At 56.2% G+C, this 18,171-nt stretch overlaps 1 protein-coding gene across 1 annotated transcript in view; it reads left to right on the top strand.

The window, feature by feature from the left end:
* The first annotated feature begins 440 nt into the window (after positions 1–440).
* The window catches only part of CACNA1I (calcium voltage-gated channel subunit alpha1 I), a 108,347-nt gene continuing 90,616 nt past the window's right edge, over positions 441–18,171 (top strand). The window contains 1 exon segment of the mRNA XM_007454105.1: positions 441–824. Coding sequence (XP_007454167.1) covers positions 441–824 — 384 coding nt within the window.

The following is an 18,171-nucleotide window of genomic DNA, read 5'->3' as shown; positions in this document are numbered from 1 at the left end:
GTCCCACGGCACCCCAACCTCTGCTTTGTAACACACATCATCCTGGCAGTAATGTCTGTCTCTATGATCACTTTCACCTTTTTCCTGCAAGTTTTCTTTACTTCGATGATGCAATAAATACACAACTCTAGTCTCATTGAAAAAAACCAACCAACCTACCAACAACTCACAACAATATCACAAGTATACTCTAAGAATGTTTTGTTCTCCCCACTTTTCATCTCCCCAAACTGAGGCTCAGCAAGGTTGACCAGACCTGCCCCAGGACCACCAGCTCTTTCCTAATCCTCACAGCCAGAGTGAGGCCGAGGGGCCTGAGGCTGGGCTGTCTGAGCCATGTCCCCTTGTCAGGGGAGGCGGGTCGCGGAATGGGTGCCAAGCTTGTCCCCCGCCAAGTGCCATCTCTTTTTCTTCCGCAGGGCTCCCTGCTCAGTGCCGACATGGCCGAGAGCTCCCCACTGCCCTCCTCCCCTGCCGCAGCCCCGGCAGCTGAGCCAGGAGTCACGGAGCAGCCCGGGCCCCAGAGCCCCCCTCCCTCCCCTCCAGGCCCGGAGGAGCCCCTGGACAGAGTTGATCCAGACGTCCCTCACCCAGACCTGGCGCCCGTTGCCTTCTTCTGCCTGCGACAGACCACCACCCCCCGGAACTGGTGCATCAAGATGGTGTGCAACCCATATCCTTTGTATGGCCTGGGTTTGTCTGGGTCCTGCCGGGGGCCCCGCTGTTCCCTCTGGTCAGGAGGCCTGAGGCTGCAGGGCTCTGGTGGTGGTGAGCCAACTTTCGTGCTGGGTCAGGGGACACCTTCCTCGGGCCGTGGAGCTCGGGTGGGTGAGGACCTGGTGTCCTGCTGATGTGAATGTTCTGGAAGTTACTGATGACCGTGGGGGTCAGTGCAGTGTCTCGCTGGCTCAGGAAGCCCTCAGGTGTGAACCTCAGGTCTGCACTGGGACTGAGGAGGCAGAGTTAAGTCAGACCCTGGCCCGTGACCCAGCTCCCAGTGGCTGAGCCATTTGGTGGGTGGTGACTACAGGGGTTATGAGAGCCTGATGGGGAGCCCAGGGGCCTGGACCAGAGACAGTTGACCCCAGCACGCAGGGCGAGGCTCCACCCACCTTGCCTCCTACAGTTCTTCCTGCATCCACCTGCTGCCTCTCGTCTGCTCGGGTCACCCCTGCTCAAGACCCTTTCCTGTTTCCATTGCCCTGCAGGAGCAGAGCAAAATCCTAACCAGGCCCCTAAGCACGGCCTCGCTTACCTCGCTCTGCTTCCTGAGCTCTTCCAGGCCTCAGGGCCTTCTCACATGCTCTTCCTCTCGAAATGCTTTCCTTTCCTCTTCACCTGGCTAGGTCCTTTGTTGCATCCTTCAAATCACAATTAAGTGCCACCTCCTCAGGGAAGGCCTCTGTGATTCCCCCTTAGCCCCTCCGTTTTATTAGCCCTTCCGTTTTAGCCAGTATGTTATTCTGAATCTAACACTTGCCTCCTCCAGGGTGCTATCAGGTGACCAGGACACAGACCGAGCCTGTCTTGTTCATTGCGGGACCCCAGCACCCAGCACAGTGCCTGGCGCACCACGGGTGCTCCTGTAGTGTTCGCTGGGGACGTGTTGGCAGTGTCCTCACTGGGTCTCCAGTAGTGAATGGAGCGGAGGCTTAATCATGGGGCACTCAGGCTGGGCTTTCGGGTCTTGGGGTGGGGGGGGAGGGGGATGTCATTGATCAGGTGCTGAGGGTTCCAGGATTATTCCTTGGCCAGAAACCTCCCTCCCGCCCCTCGTCCTTGGGAGGGAGCTCAGGGAGGGGGCAGTAGTACTCCTTAATGCGGGCATGGTTGGCACTTTGGGTGTGACAGTGTTTTGTGGTCTGAGCTGTCTTGCACAGTACAGGACACTTGGTGTTCTGTCCTGGTCCCTAAATATTGGTAGGTAGTGGCCCTCAATCATTGTGACAACCAAAAATGACCCTTCGCATTTCCAGATGTTGCAGGATTCTGCTCCCCATCAAGAACCCGAAGGAACATGGGTGGACATGTAGGCATCAGGGTCAGGCCAGCGGGAATGGCTACCAGGACCAGCAGGCCTGGGAGGGGGCAGGGCAGTGTGGGAGGTCTGCCCCAGACAGACTGTTCTGAGCACCAGTGTCCCTGGAGCTGAGGGACCCTGGCTCAGAGGTAGGCCCTGAGTCACCACCTGACTCACTGGAGAGCCAGGAGGCTGCTGGGACCCTCCACGACCTGGTGAGCTGGGGTGGGAAATGTCCGCTCACCCAAATGTCAGCACCACTCCATGCCTGCCCAGCCTGGGCCTTGAGCATGCACTGTCAGCCGGGTTTCAGCAGGGAGGACACTGGGTCTGAAATGTCAAGGGGTCCATGGTGCTGTTTGTTTGTTTTTCCCATGGTGCTGACACATGGGTAGGTGGTGTGTGGAAAGCATTGGGAACCAGGGTGAGACAGACCCATGGGCTGGTTCTGCCTGTTGTTTGCTGTGTGACCATAAGCCAGTTTCTTAGCCTCACTGATCCCGTTTCTCCACCTGTTAAATGGTGGTGGTATTTACCCATTTCACAGGACTGCAATGAAGACCAAAGCAGTACGTAATGCGAAAATGGACCTTTGTAAACTCGAAAAACTGCCACACGTGTGGTTATCACTCTTATTACCTGTGCCCAAAAGGTGAACAGAGCCCTCACATACAGCTGAGTAAACACTGCTCGTGGTAGATTCAATAAGACATTGGGCATCAAGTCTTTAGGTAGAACATAATGCCTTCAGAGGACATTGTTTCCAGGGAAAATCAGATTCTATCTCTGTGATTTAGGTACATTTGTGCCAGTTACGCTGCTAGTACCCATGCCCTCATCCGTGCAGACATTGCTAATCGATAACAGCATCCTCCATCAGGGCACCCGTGGCAGCATGACTAATCAGTTGGAAACCTATTTTCCACCCTAGATTAGACTTTGAGAGCCTTTCTTAGGCGTGTAACTGGCTGCATGTGGGAGAAGGGCCAGTGGTGGGCTGTACTCACTCTAGTTTCCCTTCCCCGAGCTTTAGTTTTCTCATCTCTGTAATGGGACGATTAAAGATGATTAGAGATGATTCCTGCAAAGCACCCAGCCATGTGTCCAGCATAGAGGAGGGCTCAGGAACGATAATAACAAGAGCTTATTGTAACCTTATAACCACCTCAAGAGGTAGGTGCTGGCAGAGGCTCAGAGAGGCTGAGTAACTTTATTTATTTATTTATTTATTTATTTATTTATTTATTTGGGGCTGTGTAGGGTCTTCGTTTCTGTGCGAGGGCTTTCTCTAGTTATGGCAAGCGGGGGCCACTCTTCATTGCCGTCCGCGGGCCTCTCACTATCGCGGCCTCTCTTGTTGCGGAGCACAGGCTCCAGACGTGCAGGCTCAGTAGTTGTGGCTCACGTGCGTAGTCGCTCCGCGGCATGTGGGATCCTCCCAGACCAGGGCTCGAACCCATGTCCCCTGCATTAGCAGGCAGATTCTCAACCACTACGCCACCAGGGAAGCCTGAGGCTGAGTAACTTTTATCCAGGTTGTGCAGCCAGGATATAGTAAAGCTGGCGTGAAATCCTCAATTTTTCTGAATCCCCAGGCTCAGCTTTTATCCAGGACGTGGCTGCCCCCTGCGGAGCCTGGAGACGGGGTTCTCCCCACTCCATGGGAGCAGGGACACTTTCTTTGCAGTCCCAGGTGGCCGGGCAAGGGTCTTCCTGGGTTCCAGTGTCTACCTTCGGGAGCCACCTCACTGTGCCCTGCCAGGGGCTGCCCCCTGGAGGAGTTCACAGCCCCCTGCCTTCCGGCATGCTCCTGGCTGCTGTCTCCCCTGTGCCAGCCAGCACTGAGTCAGCGCTTCTGCCAAGGCCCGAACCAGCCATGCACGAACCAGCCATGCATGGTGGAAGCTGGCGGGCTGTGAAGGCTGCCTCTCTGCTGGGCATGGGGAGGGCGCCAGCCTGGGCTGGGAGCAGGGAGCTGCCAGCTGCCAGTGACCTTGGATAAGTCACTTCCCCTCTCTTGCCCTCAGTCTCCCTGTCTGCAGGTTGGGGATACTTGGGCAGTGAAGTCAGGAGAGGCTGCCTGGGGTGCCCATTTCCCTGCCGCCTTTGTCAGGAAGCATCGCAGTGGTGTCTGTGGGGGCGGGGCTCTGTGTTCCTTGTGGGTGGGCTCAATCGCTCTGTGCTTTCATGGCTGTGGTCCTGATTCTCATCTGCCGCTCTGTCCCACTTCTGTTTGCTTCTGGTCCCCTGCCGGGGGACCCTCTGCTGCTAGGATGGGGTCTGTGGGTGCTCTTGCTTTGAAGTCCACCTGGCTGAGACCCCCGCCTTGCAGACCGTCTGACCTGGGTCATCACTGGGCAGGAATAGGGAAGGGCCCAGGGTCTCATCATAGCCCTGCGGTGCCAAGCCTTGTGCTGTTCATTGTGAGGGTTCAGTGTGTTGGTTCTGGGGGTGAAAGGGATCTTGTTCATCCATCCTTCACTCACCCATTCATGAGCTTGGTGAACAAGCGTTTACTGAATGTGTGCCGTGTACCAGGCACGTGCAGAGGACAGCTATGGCCGTTTTGGGCAGGAGAGGGTCACTCTGGCTCCCTCGGAGAGACGTCAGCCAGGAGACCATCATTGGAGGGGACCTGTGGGATGGTGACAAGGGATGATAGTGGCCCAGGGTGCTGGTGGGGCCTGGAGAGGGGGGTCCGAGTGAAGGTGTGGCTGCTTTGGGGTTGGTGTTGGAAGGAGAGGACTTTGAGGTGACTGCCGGGACTGTGGCTTGGTTGAGTGTGAATGATGACCTGCTCCTGGCTTCTTGGCCGAGAGGCCTTTGTCTTTGCTGAGCCTCTGTTTGCTCATCTGTGAAATGGGAGCCTCTGCGACACCCCCCGCGCCGCCCCCCCGACCAGTTGGGTACGTCAGGGGGTCCACTGAGAATTCCAGGGCAAGCATTGACCGACCGGGCAAACTGTTAAGTGCAGAGTGACAGCTCTGTGCACACTGGAGCTGATGATGGAGGTTTCAGGGTTAGGGTGGCTTGGGTGCCCTGGCTCAGGACAAGCGTCCTGAAGGCTGGCAGGGAGCTGGGCCCCGCGTCTTTGATGATGGTCTGAGAAGGTTGTGGGCTGGGCTGCCAGGGAGAGTGGTGTTGGCTGGGGTGGGAATGTGCGGGCTCCTGCCGGGCAGAGGTGGGAAGAGGGCATGATGGCTGGGGAGTGAGATTGGGGAAAACCTGCAAAGCCCTAACCATGGGGAGAGAAACGGGCCCGTCACCAGCAGGAAGTCCCCTCTCCCATCGCCCTGCTCCCCTGCTCTGGTCATTTAGTCCATCCCCCTGCCTCTGGAGGGCTACCTCTCAGTCCTGCTGCACCAGACGGGGCCTTGGGCCTCCTGATAAGGACCTTTAGGGCCTCTGAGGGCTCTTGACTATCAGGAAGTCCTCCTTAGTCTAACCCCCACCCCTCCTGTCCTGAGCCCTTTCCCGGTGTCTGGGCCCTTGGGAAATCTGGCCTTGCGTTCCTCCACCTCTTCCTGTCTAAGCAGGTGGCTCCGGGGATCTCATCCCTCCTGCCCCACTGACAGCTGGCGTCACCCTCCCTTTTCTTCCCTGCACAGTGGAAAGAGCACCCAACCAGGAGCCTAAAGCTCGGCAACCTCGGATGAGTGCCTCTCCCCTGGACCCCCTCTCTCCTCCCCACTCACCTTCACCATCAGGGGGTCCTGGGGCTCCCAGCATGGAAGCGGTTTGTCATTTGTCAGGTATTGTTTCCTCCCTCCCTGCCTGCCTGCTTCCATTTGTTTGCTTATTCATTCCTCACTCAAAAACCTTCAGCGGCTCCCTGTCACGCCCAGAATAGTTTTGCTTAGCCTGGATCCAGGGCCTTCCATGATCCACCTGGTTCGCCTCCAGCTGTCTTTCTGCTATTTCCCTGCTCGCACTCTGCTCTGAAGCCCAAACAAGCTGCTGGTGTTTCCTGACACCCCTGCTTCCCTGACTTTGCTTCTGCTGGGTCTGCCCCCACAATGCCCTCTCCCCCATCTCCATGGTGCCAAATCCTGCCAGCCCCACCAGCCCCAGCTTCCTGGCCGCCACCTACAGGAAGTTTTCCTGGATCTCAGCTTTTTCCTCTCTAGGCTCCCTTAGCCTTTTATCAGTCCTTCCCTTTCTTAGTTTCCTCCTGCCTCAGGGAATTGTTTGTTGCTGGCCTTGTCACCTCCTCCAGGCGTGAGGCCCCAGAGGGCTGGACCTGTGGCTCTCACTTTACTCTGTGCCTCCAATGCCCAGGCCTGGCACAGATGGGCTTGCTCATCACTTTCCGGTTTACAAAGTACTTTCCCACTCACCATGACCTCTCAGATACTCTCAGCTCCTCCCATGCAGTGGCAGGGCTGGGAGTGTGCTAACTCCCCATTCTACAGCTGGGGAGACTGAGGCCAAGGAAGGGAGCGTGAACGGCCCGAGGTCACATGTTGAGTAGTCGGCAAAGCCAGGGCAGACCGGAGCCCAGGACTCTCAGGCCAGGGGCTGCTCGCAGCCAGGGAAGGGGTTCTTTCGGAGAAGGTGTCCCCTTCTCCTTCAGCCCTGGTCCAAGCGGAATGCCCAGACAGACGGCAAGTGTCGCTGGAAGAAGCAACACATGTCTGGGAAATTGTCCGTTTCCCTCCATCTGGTGTAGAGAAGGTTGTTTTTCTCAGAACTAAAAGTCAGCATCAAGTTATGCCCTGGGGATGTTCACAGTAGTCAGAGTGGATGCTGCACGCTCATTGGTCAGCAGGGTAGACTGGATGGCCAGTTAGAGGAGCCTGGCTGGGCCAGGGAGAGCCTGACTCACAGGGCAATCTCAGGTACTGTCACCTGGAGATTTATATATAAAGAGAGCTACAGGGGGCTTCCCTGGTGGCGCAGTGGTTAAGAATACGTCTGCCAGTGCAGGGGACATGGTCCTGGTCCGGGAAGATCCCACATGCCGCGGAGCAACTAAGCCCGTGTGCCACAACTACTGAGCCTGTGCTCTAGAGCCCGTGAGCCACAACTACTGAGCCCACGTGCCACAAGTACTGAAGCCCACGAGCCTAGAGTCCGTGCTCTGCAACAAGAGAAGCCACTGCAATGAGAACCTCACGCACCGCAATGAAGAGTAGCCTCCGCTCACCGCAACTAGAGAAAGCCTGTGAGCAGCAACGAAGACCCAACGCAACCAAAAAAAAAAAAAAAAGAAAGAAAGAGAGCTACAGGTGCAAAAGCTGCCCCTGACCCAGCCTGGGAGCATTAGTGAAGCCTACCTGGAGGGGGGACATTTGGCCTGGGTCTTGCATGAGTAGGAGTTGAAGGATGGTATTTTAGGCAGAGGGAATAGTGTAGAGAACAGAGAGGAGTTTAGTGTGGCTGTAACAGTGTGAGGCAGGGGCTGGATAGCCAGGTATGAATTGTCAGGTTAGAGCTTGCTCTCCGTCTTGTGGGCACTGGGGACCCATTTAAGGGGGTCCAGCAGGGATAGGACATGAGTAATTTCATTTATTAGAATGGTCCCTCCTGGAGCAGAATGGAGGATGCTTGAGGGAGAGAGACTAAGGTCTGCAGACCAAGCAGGAGGCACCTATAATGAAGATTGATTGATGATTGATTGATTGATTGATTGATTGATTCAACAAGTGTTTATCGAAGCCCAGCTTCAGTAGTGTTGGACACTGTTCCAGACTTGAGTGGAGGTGCCCCCAGGGCTGTTCATCCATGTTGGGTGGGACCACCGTGTACCAGGCCTGGAACCCAGCAGTGACCCCTAGGAGTCCCCAGCCTGATGGGGGAGGCAGAGAGCTGCACCCGAATCATACTCCAGTGAAGAAAAATGGGGTAAAGACCGGGCAAAGGGACCCTGAGGGGCTGAGGGCACCAGGAGGCTGCAGTGGTCAGCCTGTCCTGACCGGGGATGCAGCAGGAGCCGTCAGTGGAGAAAAAGCAGGGCAGGAGAGACTTTGATGGGAAGTGGGCAGAGGGGCATGGCATCCCAGTTGAGGAAACAGCCTGGTCAAAGGCTCCAAGCCAAGCTGGGGTCGCCAGGGCTGCTGATTATAGCCTGGGGTGTGGGTAGGGAGAAGACAGTAGTGGAGGCTGAGCGTTCAAGGACGCTTCTGGAAGGCTGTGCCGGAGCGGGTGCTGCGTCCCCTAAGGGCCTCCCCCGCGCTGGGTGCAGCTCAGTGCCCTCCTCGAGATCGCCCGTTTGCTAGTCGAGGCCAGCTCGTGCGGGCCACCCAGGCTGGCGGTGGCGGAGCCGGGTTGGGGGACAGCCTGTGCACCGGCCCTGTGAAGCCCGAGAGCCCAGACCAGGGGAAGCCTCCTTGTGACTGATGCACAGCAGGAGGATTAGAAAGAGGGCCGGCTGATGAAGAGTCAGCCCCCTCCTGGGGCATTTAAAATGTGATTGGATTTTTACTCATTAGTCTTGCCTGGGCTGCAGCTTCGTGTCAGAAGCCAACTTTGACCTGTCGCCTCCCTCAGACCGCGTCATGGTCCTGTGGGGAGACAACTGGCCCTGTTTGTTTCCCTTGGAGAGAAATCGATATGTCTTTTTAATCAGCCAGAATGTCTTCCTGCTCAGCTCCCTCCAGCTCTCCTATAGGGCTGCCTTCCACATTTCCGACCCCAGCTGCCCTGTGGAGCTGTGCTCTGCTCCCCTGTCTCCCTCGTCTCTCCCCAAGTTCAAATCCTGACACTGGTGCTTACTGCTGTGTGATACTGAGCAAACAACTGGACCTCTCTGGGCGCCGGTTTCCATCTGGCTCATCTAGGTGAGAAAGCAGGAGAAGGCTCGGCTGATGGTGACGTGCTGTATGATTGTGGAGGCGCTGGGCTCGGGAGAGAGGCCGAGTCCACGTGCAAGCCCCGTGACCTCAGGCCGGCCACTCCTCCTGTCTGCGTCTCAGTTTTCTCATCCCTAAAATTGTTGGTGAGGGAAGGTGGAGTTGTATCAACTGTGTTTTTTCAGTCGGGAGTGATTTTGCCCTCGGGCCACATTTGGCAATGTCTGGAGATGCTTTTGGCTGTCACAGCCTGGGGAGGGTGTGCTACTGATTTCCAGTGGATAAAGGTCAAACATCCTACAACGCACAGGACAGCCTCCCACAGCAAAGAATTATCCAGCCCCAAATGTCAATAATGCTGAGGCTCAGAAGCGCTGGCCTAGGTGGTCCCTGAGATCTCTTGAAGCTCCAAGAAAGAACGGAGTTGAGGGTCTTGTGAGGAGGAGGGCTGAGACTGAGGGTGGGAATCCCTCAAAGAGGAGTCGAGGATGGTGCTGAGTCCCAACCGGAAGGGTTTCCTGTGGTCCCGTAGACTTGGGTTTGAGTCCTGGAGCTGCCATTTACTAAAGAGTCACATTCCCAATCACCCTCCCATATGCCCACCCATCCATCTGTCCCCCATTCACCCATGCACCCACCTACCCATCTCCCCACCCACCTTTCTTTACTCCATCCATCCATCCACCCACCCACTCATCCATCTGTCCATCTACCCACTCACTCATCCATCCGTTCATCTACCCACCCACTCATCCATCCGTTCATCTACCCACCCACTCATCCATCCATCCACCCATCCATGCATCCATCTTTTCATCTCTGCATCCATTTATCTGCCCACCCACCCACCTATCCATCCAACTCTTACATCCATGCATTCATTCACCCATCTTCCCAACCATCTACTCATTCAATCATCCATTTGTCCAACTACCCAAAGGCCCCACCCCCACCCTCCTACCTACCCATCTGTCAATCCATTCACCCATTCATCCATTCACTTGTTTGGCAGATGCTGAATCCCCAGCTCAACCCTGTATTGAGGGTTGACTCTGACCCTGTCAGCGTCCCTGACCAGGACCAGACAGGACCTGGTCAGCCCAGGGACGGTTGTCAAGGCTCTGGGAGAGGGTGTGGGGTCAGGGGATGGAGAAGGGACATCGGGGACTGGGGAGCCTGAGAAGGGCCAGCATTCAAGGGGTGGAGTCCACGAAGCAGGAAGGGCATCTGCTCAGGGGCTTGTGGTGTCCCCAGCGCCCAGGAGGAGAAAGTTTCTAGAACGAGGGTCTTAAACTAAGGTTTGTGAACTTGGATGGGGACAAGTTGCATGTTTGTTTTCACTGACTTCTGACTGAAATGGAGCATTTCTATCTATTATGAATGGAGGCAACCAAGCACTGTGGGGTTACTGGCAGTTCTTGCAACTGTCACCAGTAGCAGTCACCGATATTTAATATTTCCGTGCCACATCATGGTCGTTGTAGAGCTCTCAGAATGTCATTGACATTCATCCCTGCTTCCCAGGCAGACGGTATCAGACCCGCCCCAGCTCTGTTTATTCGTTGTGTTGATAACGAAACACACCCCCATCACGAATTTGTTTTTCTAAAAAATATTTTGACAACTATTTTAACAGAGCTGGCTTCCTTCCTTTCTAATACTAAGCATTCTTTTAAGAACAGTTTTGCACTTAAAAACATTCTGAGAAAGGGCTCATGAGCTTCCCCAGGGAGAGAGTAGGTCAGCCGTGCCCAGGGCTGCTGCCTGGGGGGTGTGGAGGATGGTGCGCACGCGAGTTAGAGCGTGTACGTGCGGGAGGGGCTACGGGGCTCCATGGGAGTGCACACGTGAACGTGTGTACGTGGGTGGTCAGGGGCAGGCACGGGAGATGTGTGGTGGGGACAGGCCCCCAGGAGGCTGAGGGAGATTGTCATCACCCTCTGTCCAGCCCTCACCTTCTCCGTCTGTGTCTCCATGGAGTGTTTGCTCATGGTTTCTGGAGGGCATGTCTTCTTTATTTGGGGTTCCCGGAGCCACTGTGGGCCAGACAGAGGGGACCCTCAGTGAAGAGGGGCTGAATATATGAATAGTGAGTGATGGATGTTAGAAAGGAGAGGAGGGGGAGTTCAGGGTGGGGAGGGAGGCTGCAGATCCCTCTGGTGTAGAAGTCCCTCCTTAGCCTCCTTGATGCCTCCAAGTGACGGGGACCTCACTCCCTCCTGAGGCTGCAGATACCCCTGAGCTGCTGCTCCAGGTGGGCCTCTGGACACAGAGAGGGTTGGATATGCTCTGCCCTTGGAGAGCACAGCCTGGTTGGGGGCGGGAGGCTAGGACAGACCACACCGTCATCAGGGGGACGTCCAAGCTGCTGGGAGGGTCCAGGGGAGGCATCCACACCCACTGCCTAGGACTCCAGGAGGCTCCCCTGCAGTGCACCTTCTTTGTGGATGGGCTCCTGAGGCTGGGGCAGCTCACAGACAATGGCACCCTGGACCCCCAGGGGCCTTCCCTGCCCTTTTCTCTTCAGTGATGGCTGAGGTGTGACGTCTGGAGAGTGTACTTGGCTGGAGCTTCTTTCCTGTGGACCATCCGCCCCAGGTTTTCTTCCAAGCTGACGGCCCCAGTTCCCTCACCATTGCCTCCCCCACTCCAGCTGTCTGCACTGGGCATGGAGGCCTGCTGGGCATCTGGGAATCAGAGACTTTGGCCAAATTCAATGAGTTGTCAAATTACAGGGACTCTAAGAAGTGGGCTTGGGGGCAGGGACAAGAAAAGGAGAGCTCACTCCTTCTAAAGGATCTCAGCCCACTGAGGCTCCATAGCTTATAACCAGAACCAATCAGCCTGGGCAGGGCTGTGTGTCATGTGGGGAGCTCCCTGTTGCTAGAGGCATGTGAGTGGAGAGAGGCCTAGGACCATCTGCCCAGCGGGTCTCTTCACTTTGTGGAACAATTTTCTGCCTCAGCTCAACAACTGTGACACCTTGGGCAAGTCCTGCAGTCTCTGGACCTTCATTTTCATATCTGTTAAGTGGGTGTGTTGATGTCTGCCGTGCCTGTCTCCCAAGGCTGCCGTGGGTTTGCACAGAACAAATCCTTAAACAAAGACGGAATGGTGTGAGGTTCAAATCTGGTTCTGTCCCTTGTTGTGGCTTTGGGCAAGTCTGTGGAACAAGGATGGCACCCTACTCTTGCAGGGCTGTGGTGAAGGTGCCCTGGGGGTCTATCACAGCTGGTGCCCCAGCAGGTGCTTGTGTTTTTTTAATTGTTGCATTTTATTTTTCCTTATAGCTGTGATTCTTTATCATTTTTTGTTACACTTTTTAATGAGATAAAGTGTGCTTGCAGTAGAGCTCACAAATCTTAATGTCCAGCTCAAGGCATTTTTCCATATACACACACTGCTGTGACCCCACTCAGGCCAAGAAGAACATCTTCAGCCCCGCAAGCTCCCTCACCCCCACCTGCGATGGACTCTCCCCCAGAATTACCGCCGTTCTGACCTCCTTCCCTATTGGTTTGCTTTGCCTGGGTTTTCACTTCGTGTAACTGGATTTGGACACTCTTTGCTCTTTGGCATCTGGCTCCTGTTGCCAGCATTATGCCTGGCAGCTCCATCCCTGCTGCCACAGCAGTTTGTTCTTTTTCATCATTGGGTAGTATTCCATCAAAAGGATGTACCACAGAGTTTCTCAGCCTCGGCACAGTTGACATTTTGGACTGGATAATTCTTTGCAGTGGGGCCTAGTTGCTCCGTGGCATGTGGCCTCTTCCCGGACCGGGGCACGAACCCGTGTCCCCTGCATCGGCAGGCGGACTCTCAACCACTGCGCCACCAGGGAAGCCCCCAATGTTTAGTTTTAATAAATGCTGCCAAGCAGCTTTCCAGAGTGGTTGCTGATCATAAAGACAAGTCGAATGAATGAATGAATGAGTGAATGGATATCCTCTTTAAAGCCCAGGACCTGGAGCATAGTTGGCATTCAAAATGGTAACCACTTTTACGACGTGGCCTCACACCACGGCGGGTCCTGGAACATGGAAGCACTCTGGACATCTCCCGGGCAGGAGTGAGCCTGGTTCATCTCAGTACAATGATGCACACGCCAGGTATACAGCAGGTGCTCCATGGATGCTTGTGAACCTGGCCTCAGAGGATCAAAGAGCTGGCCCAAGAACAGGGATCTGGAACCTCCGGCCCTGGTCTATGAAGGGCCGAGGCCTGCGTGCCCATCCTTGGACTCCCTGGGGATGTATATGGGAGGGATCCTGTATAAGGGCTGGCCCACTTTCCCTGCCTCCCTGGTCAAGGAGGATGCAGCTCCCAGCCCCCTTCCTCCACTTGATTTATTTAGACAACTGAGGTGCACCCTGGGAAGTGGATCTGATTTCAGATTTGACAAAAATTAAAACAAACTTGGATGCCCCAGCCAAACCCAGCACTCCCACCCCCCACCCACCTTCCCAGAGCCCCCCAAATTACAGAAACCATGACTGTCAGCTGGGCCTACAGGATGGAGGGTGGTGGTTGCCATGGTAACTGTGCAGGCCTTGGCTCTGGCTCCTGGAGAGGGAGGCTGCCCTGAGGGGCCTGCTCGGGCTTTGGACACTGCCCAGCTGGTCGTTCTTCTCTTTGGGAAGTGGCAGGTTTGAGGGGGCCCCCAGCATTGTGGCTTCCCTGGTGACCCTGTCCTCCCAGATCACACCCCGGCCTTCTTAAGACAGCAGCCAGGCATGGGGTGGAGATGGTACTGATCTAGCTCGGCTCTTACTGGAGGCCTTGAGGCCGGCACCCTCTCCTCACTGGCTTCTCCTGCCATCTCCTGCACACAGGTCCTTCCTTCGCAGCCATGGCGGGGGTGGACTGTCCCCCTTCCTGACCCCGCACTGCTGACCCAGGCCCAATCGGGAGGAGCCAATGTGGGCAAGAAGGGAAAAGCAGATACTCCACAGAGCACATGCCAGTCCAGGCCCTGTGCTTTGGGGCCAGAGAGCATGTGGCCGAGAACAGGGGGTTTGGAGTCAACAGAAGCAGGTTCAAATCCTGCCCTTGCCACGTACCATCCATGTGACCCTGGGTGGCTGTGGCTGGAGCCCTGGAGCCAGCACTGGTGCCTCAGTTTCCTTATCTGTAAAATGGGGGTAACAATAGTACCTGCCAGCTGGGGGGAGTTGGCTGAAGTTGCAGGGCGACTCTCCATGTTGCCAGGCCTGAATTGATTGATTGTATTTGAAGGCTGTGAGCGAACGTTCAGCACTGGAAGACAGCCATTGTCTAAAGGGTTTGTGATGGAATCTCTTATTCTTACTCAAGGTCATGTTAAGTAAACTGCAGATAACAGCAGCCTGGGATTTTCAGTCCTTTGCTGGTGAGGTGGCTTTTTTATTTTCCCCTCAAAGCCAAAGAATGGGAAACTCTGGACCCTGTTATGGCAGAGGTTGACAAGGACCGGGGCTTCCCCTGTTGCACACAGATGACGAGCCCCCAGTCCTCAGTCCATGGCTACATGGGCTCTGTGTTCTGGGGCCCTGGGAAGAGGGCCTGGACTGGCATGTAAGGTTTAAATGAGATAATACATGCTGTTTGATTAGAAAGCTCCTTGGCAGACAAACACTCAAGAACACTTGAGATGTGTTTGCCATTGTTACCATTATCGCTGTTGTTAACCTGGTGCCGGGCACACAGCAGGCGCTCAGTAGGTGTGCATTAATTCACTGCTGGGCTCTGAGGCCCCAGTTCGGAGGGCCATAGGAGGCACTGAGAGCAGAGCAGGGGGTGCGGGGAGATGGGCCTGGTCCTAAGGCGGGGCTGGCAGGAGGTGGGGCTGAGATGGGGGCAGGGGTGGAGCTGGGAGCGGGGGTGGGGGACCTGTGCCTAGTGGCTGCTACACACCCAGAGCCTGGATGGGGGCGGGGGTGGAGCTGGGAGCGGGGGTGGGGGACCTGTGCCTAGTGGCTGCTACACACCCAGAGCCTGGACGTTTGGGAACATGTGGGGTTTTGGTAGGGTTTGGAATCCAGCCGTGACTCACGGACCCCTGTGGGTGGGGAGTCTCTTGTCAGAGGGTCACTTCTGATCCAGGTTCGCCGTGTTGCTGGATGCTCTCTGCCCCTCTGTGTCCCCTCTGTGCAGTGGGGGATGGGATCAGGGGCTCTCTGAGGACCTGGATGGGGTTGTTCTGTGACAAAGGTCACCCAGAGAGGGATGCAAGTCTGGGCGACGAAGTGGGCAAGGGGGCAGGGTCCTAACTGCAGAGCCTCGGGTGCCAGACAGGGGCCCTGAGCCTCGCTGTGGGAGGTAACGCAGGGCCGTTGACAAGCCGCTGCCCTCGTGGAGCTGGCACCCAGGCCTCTGCCTGCCCTGTTCCCCGGAAATCCCTTACCACCCTCTCTGGGCCTCTGTCCTCCCTCACATTGTCCCAGAGCCCCGGATCTTTGCCTGATGGCTTTTGGAGCTCCTCAGTGCTTGTGACTAATGATGGCAACATTGGGCGTTGGGCCAGGCCACCAAGTTGCTCAGCCCGCGACCTTTACTCCCTCTGACGTTCTCCGATCCCGCACCATGTGGTCTGGTTTAACTTCAAGGAGGGCTGGTGCCTTTGATCCCCAAGCCAGTGGGGAGCGTGTCAGGAACCATGGGCAGCGATGCCAGCTCTGGCCTGACTTCTGAGCCTCATGGGCTCCTGGAAAGGGCCCAGGCTGTGCCATCTGGGATTTCCCCCAGCGCCTCGGGGCAGGGCTGAATCTCTGAGTGTCTGAAGCTGAGCAATCTAGAGGTGAAAGCCGTTCCATCTGCCCCTTCGAGGGATGAGCCACAGAGGCACCCCCATGGCGGCGGCTCCCGCACCACTAAGTCAGACTGTTTGGGCCACTTACTGACTGTGTGACCTTGGACAGGTCACTCCAGCTCTCCAGACCGTTTCTCCACCTGCCCCCACTGGGCTGTGATGAGCGTTGGGGCCATGCCCCTAGGGGCCTGGCATACAGTAGTCATGATTACTGCCAAGTTCATTACTGTGATACGAGCTAGACCAGGTGGGTGTGAGCACTTCCGGAGAGGGTGCTGAGCCACCGCTATGTGTGTGGGGAAAGATGCTTCAATGGAAGCTTCAAGAAGAGGTGACAAATGACCTGAAGGATGCGTAGGAGTTTGCCTAGTAAAGGTGGTAGAAGAAAATACATGCAAAGCGTATGCTTGGGGACAGCAAGAAGTTCAATGCATGCAAAGGCTGGTGGGAAGTAAGGCCAGAAGAGTTCAGTGAGGTCAGAAAGTAGGAGGCCTTGAGTGTGAGGCCAGGGAAGGTGATGGAGAGCCATGGAAGCTTTCTGAACGGGGGAGTGGTAGCATCAGAGTTGTGCTTCAGCCACATTAATCTGGCAGTGATGAAATAGCTTGGGGGCAAGAAAAGCAAGCTCTGGTTTTGTATCCCAGCTCTGCCTTTTCCCAGCTGTGGTCCTTGGGCAAATTGTGTTCCCTTTTGTGACTCAGTTTCCTCACTTGTAAATGGGGCTTATAACAGTGCTGGAGGATTAAATGAGGTGACACTTTGCAAAGAGCTCGGATAGTGTTGGCCACACAGCAAGTGCCTGGGGATTGTGTGCAGGGCAGATTGGAGGGGCAGAGACCAGAGCTGGAAGCTATCGGGGAGACTGTGCAGGGTCCAGGTGAGAGACGCTGAGGATGGGCTGAGGCCTCAGAGAGGGGTGGTGAAGACACAGGCAGAGATGGGCCCTCCGTTACAGAGGAGAGCAGGCCTGGTGTGAATCTCAGCACCGGTGCTTTCCAGCTGTGTGACCTAGGAGAGGCCCCTTGTTTCTCTAAGCCTCAGTTTTCCTCATCTGTAAAATGGGCCTGCTGACCTCCACTGCTCAGGGCCTTGGTGAGGAAGAAGTGGGAGTGCCAGGAAGACACCTGCCAAGTGCACTTTGAATATGAAACTGGCGGGAAGGGCAGAGGGAGCAGAAGAGGTGGCTGGAAGGAGAGCGAGCACAACAGGCAGGGGGGAAAGGCAAGGGGGTGGAGGATGTTCGCTGGTAATTAGGACTTTTGAACCTCAAAAAACTTAATTAATGATGAAGCTGCTGCTGGAGCGATGCTCAGGCTAGAAGGGGGCCCTGGCAGCGACTGAAGTTAATTACAGGCTGTGGCAGGAGAGTGACAGAGGTTTGGGGGGGGCAGGAAGGAGCAGGGCTGGGGCGAGGAGGGTCTGAGGGGAAGGCGGGAGGGAAGGCAGCATCCCAAGGTGAGCAAGGGCCGGGGATGGGAGGGAGTTCGTTGCCAAGGAAACCAGGTCAGTCTTCCATCAGGCAAGAGGTACTCCCCGCCTCCTGCACTGGATGGGGTCTGGCTAAGGGTCTGGCCTCCATAGCTACATCTGAGCTCAGGGCAAGGGCTTTGAAATTGAGGGGCCAGGGCTTTCATTTGAGGACATTCAAGAATCCTTGGGTGTCAGAGTGGGCAGTGCCTAGAGAGATTGACTTAATCACAACAGACATTTACTGAACTCCTCGTAGATGCCTGTCCCTGTCAGGGCTGTGAACGTAACCCCCCATCCCCCTGGAATGTCCGTTCTAGTAGTCGATAAAGATCACGAGCACGTCAGCAAGATAACTTATGAATGACCCAGGCCCTCAGGTCCCTTTGAGCTCTGGCCCCCCTGGTTCTAGGACTCTAGGTGGATTGGGAGGGGTGGGGCGGAACATCAGTCGGCTGTGTTCTAAGACTGGGCAGGAGCCAGTTAGGAAGGAGGAGGGTGTTAGTGAGGAGAGAGGCCTGGCCTGGGGAGCCCACTCATCTGGGTCCAAGCATGTGCCCCTGAGGCCCTGCCCAAGGCTGGTGGCTGCAGGAGACCTTCTGCCCGGGCAGGCCCGAGGCGGCTGAGCCCCACCCTGCCTGGTGCAGGGACTGGGGAGGGCCTAGGCACAGACGTGCCTGAGTCTGGTCATGAGTTGTGACGCAGCCACGGGAGGGGAGAGAAGGACAGGGTGTCCAGCCAATCTCAGTCACACTGGGCGGGCCCTCTGCAGGATTCAGTTCCAGGGGTCGGGCAGAGATGGCGGGGCCGTGGGTTGTGGAGACGAAGGATGGTCAGAGAAGGGAGGCAAAGGCAGTCAGAGGGAGGTGGTCAGAGACAGAGCGGCTGGGGTAGTCCGGAGAGGGCCCGCCAGCTGGGCCTCTGGGGACCTCTCCCTTTCTGGGTCTGAGGGGAACTCTCAGGCTGGGGCAAGGTGGTGGGGCACCCTGGCAGGCTGTGGCTTGGTGGGGTTTGGGTTCCCTGGTGGATTTGGCACATGTGGCCCTGTCTGTTGTGAGAGGGGTAGGCTGGCTCCAAGGCCTCCAAGGTCTTTGAAAATGTGGGCA

The sequence above is a fragment of the Lipotes vexillifer genome, unplaced genomic scaffold (genome assembly GCF_000442215.2).
Source record: "Lipotes vexillifer unplaced genomic scaffold, Lipotes_vexillifer_v1.1 scaffold382, whole genome shotgun sequence".
Classification (NCBI taxonomy): domain Eukaryota; kingdom Metazoa; phylum Chordata; class Mammalia; order Artiodactyla; family Lipotidae; genus Lipotes; species Lipotes vexillifer.
Note: the sequence above shows the minus strand (reverse complement) of the source record. Positions and strands in the feature narration are given on the sequence as shown.